This window comes from Oratosquilla oratoria, chromosome 13 (assembly GCF_046742065.1).
Source record: "Oratosquilla oratoria isolate Oo_2021 chromosome 13, ASM4674206v1, whole genome shotgun sequence".
In the NCBI taxonomy this organism is placed as follows: domain Eukaryota; kingdom Metazoa; phylum Arthropoda; class Malacostraca; order Stomatopoda; family Squillidae; genus Oratosquilla; species Oratosquilla oratoria.
In genome coordinates this window covers 39,246,852-39,251,851 of record NC_134789.1, presented here as the reverse complement: position 1 = coordinate 39,251,851, position 5,000 = coordinate 39,246,852, and the positions used below count along the sequence as shown (strand labels likewise).

The 5,000-nt window shown below is 32.5% G+C and overlaps 1 protein-coding gene across 2 annotated transcripts in view; it reads left to right on the top strand.

The window, feature by feature from the left end:
- The window catches only part of LOC143032392 (uncharacterized), a 587,435-nt gene that overhangs the window by 574,589 nt on the left and 7,846 nt on the right, over positions 1-5,000 (top strand). For both annotated transcript variants that reach the window (XM_076197094.1, XM_076197093.1), the window contains one exon: positions 245-376. In XM_076197094.1, coding sequence (XP_076053209.1) covers positions 245-376 — 132 coding nt within the window. The remainder of the gene's footprint in view (positions 1-244; positions 377-5,000) is intronic.

Here is a 5,000-nt window from a genome sequence, read left to right as displayed (position 1 = left end):
TTTTACCTTAAGATACATTCATAGGAATATTTTCATGAGTGAACCAGTAGTTTAAAGAACCGTGGGATGAAATTGGTTCCCATTTTCAGGAAGATATACAGAATAAGAATCTCCCTCATTTCTACTGCCCATCTTAAATATATCCTCCTTTATCATCCCTATGACCTCGCCGGTTTTTGACAACAAAATTAAAAAATGTATATATGAAAAAAGGTCATCCTCATCTCGTTGTCTCCTTCTGCAGAACCTCGAGCTGAGATCGGCGGAACTGCGGAGCGTTTCCTGAGGGCGGGGAGTGACATCAACGTCACCTGCGTGGTGGTGGGGGCGCCGAGAGGCACTCCTATCTTCTGGTACCACACTCTTCCTGTGCCACGTATGTACGATTTCTAGTCGAGGTCAAGGGGGGGAAGGGTTTCAAGGAATACAGGGTGTTCAGAAAAATAAACAAATAACATAAATAAATAAAATGAACATTACACTTATTTTCACTATTCTCTTTCTGGTTATTCTGTGTACACTTTATATCCAATTATATACATACACACATACATATATATGTATATATATATATATATATATATATATATATGCATTTTTTTATGTATATATATATACATATATGCATATATATACATATATGCATATATGTATATATATATATGTATACATATTTATGTATATATACATATATATGTGTATGTATGTACATATATATGTATATATATATATATATATACATATATATATATATATATTCCGAAATCACTAGGAAAATGGAAAAATATTTGACCAAACGCATTCGTCTATTAAGACATCTTCAAAGGTATAAAGAAATCGTACAAAGTGTGACATAATATACATTGAGAAAAAAAAGAGGAATCCGGAGAGGGCTCTAAGGGAACCACTGTGAACAGAGTCTGAAATTACAAAATTATAATAAAGAAAAAAATTGTAATAAATTTTTCAAGTTTATACAAACCTAAAATAATTTTGATATAATTTTGTAACTTTTTTTTTTTAATCTGGCATCTGTATTGATTCTACTCCCCCCACCAGACACCTACCTCGAGAAAGTGAGCTATTTTTTTTTTTTTTTCTGTATTGATTCTAGTGGAAGGGAATTTGAAAGTTGAGATTCCTTCTGTTTAGGCAAAGTTTAGGGCGTCCGGGGAAAGTTTTCTCGATCCGGGGGGGTGGGGGCAAGATAGCGCGGTGGATGGAGGGAGAGAGAGAGAGAGCGATTGTTAGAGAGTGAGAGAAAGAGAGTAAAGGAGAGCAGGCAGGTAGGGAAAGAGGAGGGAAGGGAGGAGGGAGGTTGGAGGGAGGGAGAAATGAAGGAGGAAGAGAGGGGGTAGGGAGAACAGAAATAGGAAAAGGAGAGGAATGGAAGAGGAAAGGAGGTAGAGAGAGAGAGAGAGAGAGAGAGAGAAATAGATAGATAGATAGATAGATAGATAGATAGATAGATAGATAGATAGATAGATAGATAGATAAATAGATAGATAGATAGGTAGATAGAGAGGTAGATATATAGAGAGGTAGAGAGAGAGAAAAAAGAGAGAGAGAGAGAGAAAAAAAAGAGAGAGAGAGAGAGAAAAAGAGAGAGAGAGAGAGACAGAGAGAGAGAGAGATAGAGATAGACACAGAGAGAGAGATAGAGACAAAGAGAGAGAGGTAGAGAGAGAGAGAGAGAGAGAGAGAGAGAGAGAGAGAGAGAGAGAGAGAGAGAGAGAGAGAGAGAGAGAGAGAGAGAGAGAGAGAGAGAGAGAGAGAGAGAGAGAGAGAGAGAGAGAGAGAGAGAGAGAGAGAGAGAGAGAGAGAGAGAGAGAGAGAGAGAGAGAGGAATGGAAGAAGAGAGCAAGGATGAACAGAGAGATAGAGGGAAGATGAAGGAAAGAATAAGGATGAAAAGTGATTATTTTATTATTTCGTTATTTTATTATCTTTTATTATTTCATTATTTTACTATTTTATCATTTCATTATTTTACCAATTCAATATTTCATTATCTAACTACTTAATTATTTTATTGTTTTATGATTTTATTTCATTTTATAATATTATTTTATTTTATTTTGTTATTTTATTATTATTTCATTATCTTATTATTTCATTACTTTGTTATTTTATTACTTTGTTATTTTATCATTTCATTGTTTTAGTATTTTCATATTCTATTGTTTTTTATTTCATTATTTAATTATTTAATTATTATGTTGTTTTATTATTTTATCATTTTATTATTTCATTACTTTTTTATTTTTTTTATTATTTCATTATTTTATTATTTTATTATTTTTATTACTTTATTACATCATTATTTCATTATTTCATTATTCCATTAATTCAGTTGTTTAATATTTTTGTTATTTCATATTTTTATTATTCTATATCATATTGTTTATTCTTTTATTAATTCATTATTTTACTGTTATTCTTAGATATTTTATTTATTTTCTTAATTTACTATTCTATTATCTATCTTTTATTATTTTATTGTATAATTGTTTTATCATTTTACTATTTCTTATATTTTGTTATTTTATTATTTTATTAATTTTTCTATTTATCATTTTATTTTTTTGTGTTATTTTTGTGTATTTTTATATTTCATTGTTTTATTCTTTTATTCTTTTATTCTTTATTATTTTCATATATATATATCTTTACTATTTTATTGTTTTTATTATCATTTATTATATATTATTTTTTCACTTCTTCTGATTTATCTTTTAATTATTTCATTCATATATTGATTGATGATGATTCATTATTTACTTAATCATTTACTCATGTATTCATGCATTCATATATTTTCGTATTCATGTATTCATATATTCATACAGAGATGTAGTCATTTATGAATTTATTCCTTTATTCTTTTATTTATTGGTTTGTTTGTTCGCCTGTTTGATTATCTAATTATGTATTTTTACAGTGATGTAATTCCGTAAACAAAATCACTTTTGCTATAAGGCAACAAAAACTACGTTTTCATTAATTTGATCCAAAAGCTTCGACAATATTTCTTGTTCTCTGCTCTCTCTCTCTCTCTCTCTCTCTCTCTCTCTCTCTCTCTCTCTCTCTCTCTCTCTCTCTCTCTCTCTCTCTCTCTCTCTCTCTCTCTCTCTCTCTCTCTCTCTCTCTCTCTCTCTCTCTCTCTCTCTCTCTCTCTCTCTCTCTCTCTCTCTCTCTCTCTCTCTCTCTCTCTCTCTCTCTCTCTTTTTTTCTAACTAAAACTAATGCATAGCAACTTATGCTGCACAGATAGCCTTGGGCCAATATCTATATTCAACTGCCAAATCTGAGGAAGATTTATTTCCTTATCCTATTGTACAATCGGCAAGAAGAGTATCTTTGTACTCTTTTCCAAACGATTCCCTTTGCGATTTACAGGGAAATATGAAAAGTAGACAGGAACGGTTTTGACCTCGTATCTTCGTTTGTTTTTATCTGCAGTTTGTTTACAAGGCCGTTCCCTTGTCAAAATTGTGCTCTGGAATCTCACTACCAGGCTTGCCAAACTTTTAGCAACGTCCAGTGTTTGTTTTGATGCCCATTAGCTTTTCCTCGTAAAGATCCCTATCTCTCTCTCTCTCTCTCTCTCTCTCTCTCTCTCTCTCTCTCTTTTTTTTTTTTTTTTTTTTTTAGGGGGCAATGGACCCATATGTTTTGTTTGCTTTAACACTCATTGTGCTTAAACCCTCTGAACCTTCTGTACCATTCTACATAACAAGGCTTGCTGAGGTGGTAGCTAGCATCTTGACTAAACACAAGGGAGTTCAAGCCCTCCTTGAAGCTTGAAACTTCGTTCCCACTACAAGTCGTTACTACTCCTTTGAGCAGGGGTGTAAGTATAAGTTCACATCATTGTCCATAGATTGGTCTATTGTATGTATGGGCCCTGAACTCTCACCCGGAATGGTAATAGCTGTCGATTACGAGTCTAACATGTGATTCAAGGTAATGTTAAATCACACACACACACACACACACACACACACACACACACACACACACACACACACACACACACACACACACACACACACACACACACACACACACACACACACACACACACACACACACACACACACACACACACACACACACACACACACACACACACACACACACACACACACACACACACACACACACACACGTGTCAAATCAGTGCCGATGCATCTGGCAATTACCCGGTGGGGTAACAGCTATCGATCACGAGTCCAACACGTGATCCCTGAGACTGTTAATTCCCCTGGAACGGTGTTATCCCTCAGCCGGATATAACTGTCTGGAATTAACCTTAACGAGTTTATTCGATGGAAATGAAATTCTAGATGGAGATATGAGCTGCAGTGAATGGCATTTCCTCGCCAAGGCGTGAAGATCAGCAGGAGACCTTTGGGTTCATAATGAGGCCAGATGAAAAAGAACAATTAATTTCCTGACGTGTCGTCACAAAGAGAATGTTGCTCTTTGTGACGTCAGTAAATCAAAAGCTCATATTGTCTCCGTTCGAGGCTTCTTTGTCTTCAAAGGCCGACTTAATCAAATTGTTACTATTAAACATGAAATGATGATATGATGATGCAATTACATTAATGATTATGTCACCGTAACGATCAAAATAATAGTCATTATAATTAATAATGACAATAGTAACAATGATAATAATAATGAGAATAATGACAAGAAGAAGAAGAAGAAGAAGAAGAAAAAGAAGAAGAAGAAAAGAAAGAAAAAGAGAAGAAAAAGAAGAAGGAAAAGAAGAAGAAGAACAAGAAGAAGAAGAAGAAGAAAAAGAAGATGATGAAGTATAAGAAAAAAAAGAAGAATGATGATAATAATGATAATGATAATAATAATAATAATAATAATAATAATAATAATAATAATAATAATAATAATAATAATGATAATAATAATAATAATAATAATAATAATAATTATAATAATAATAATAATAATAATAATAATAATAATAATAA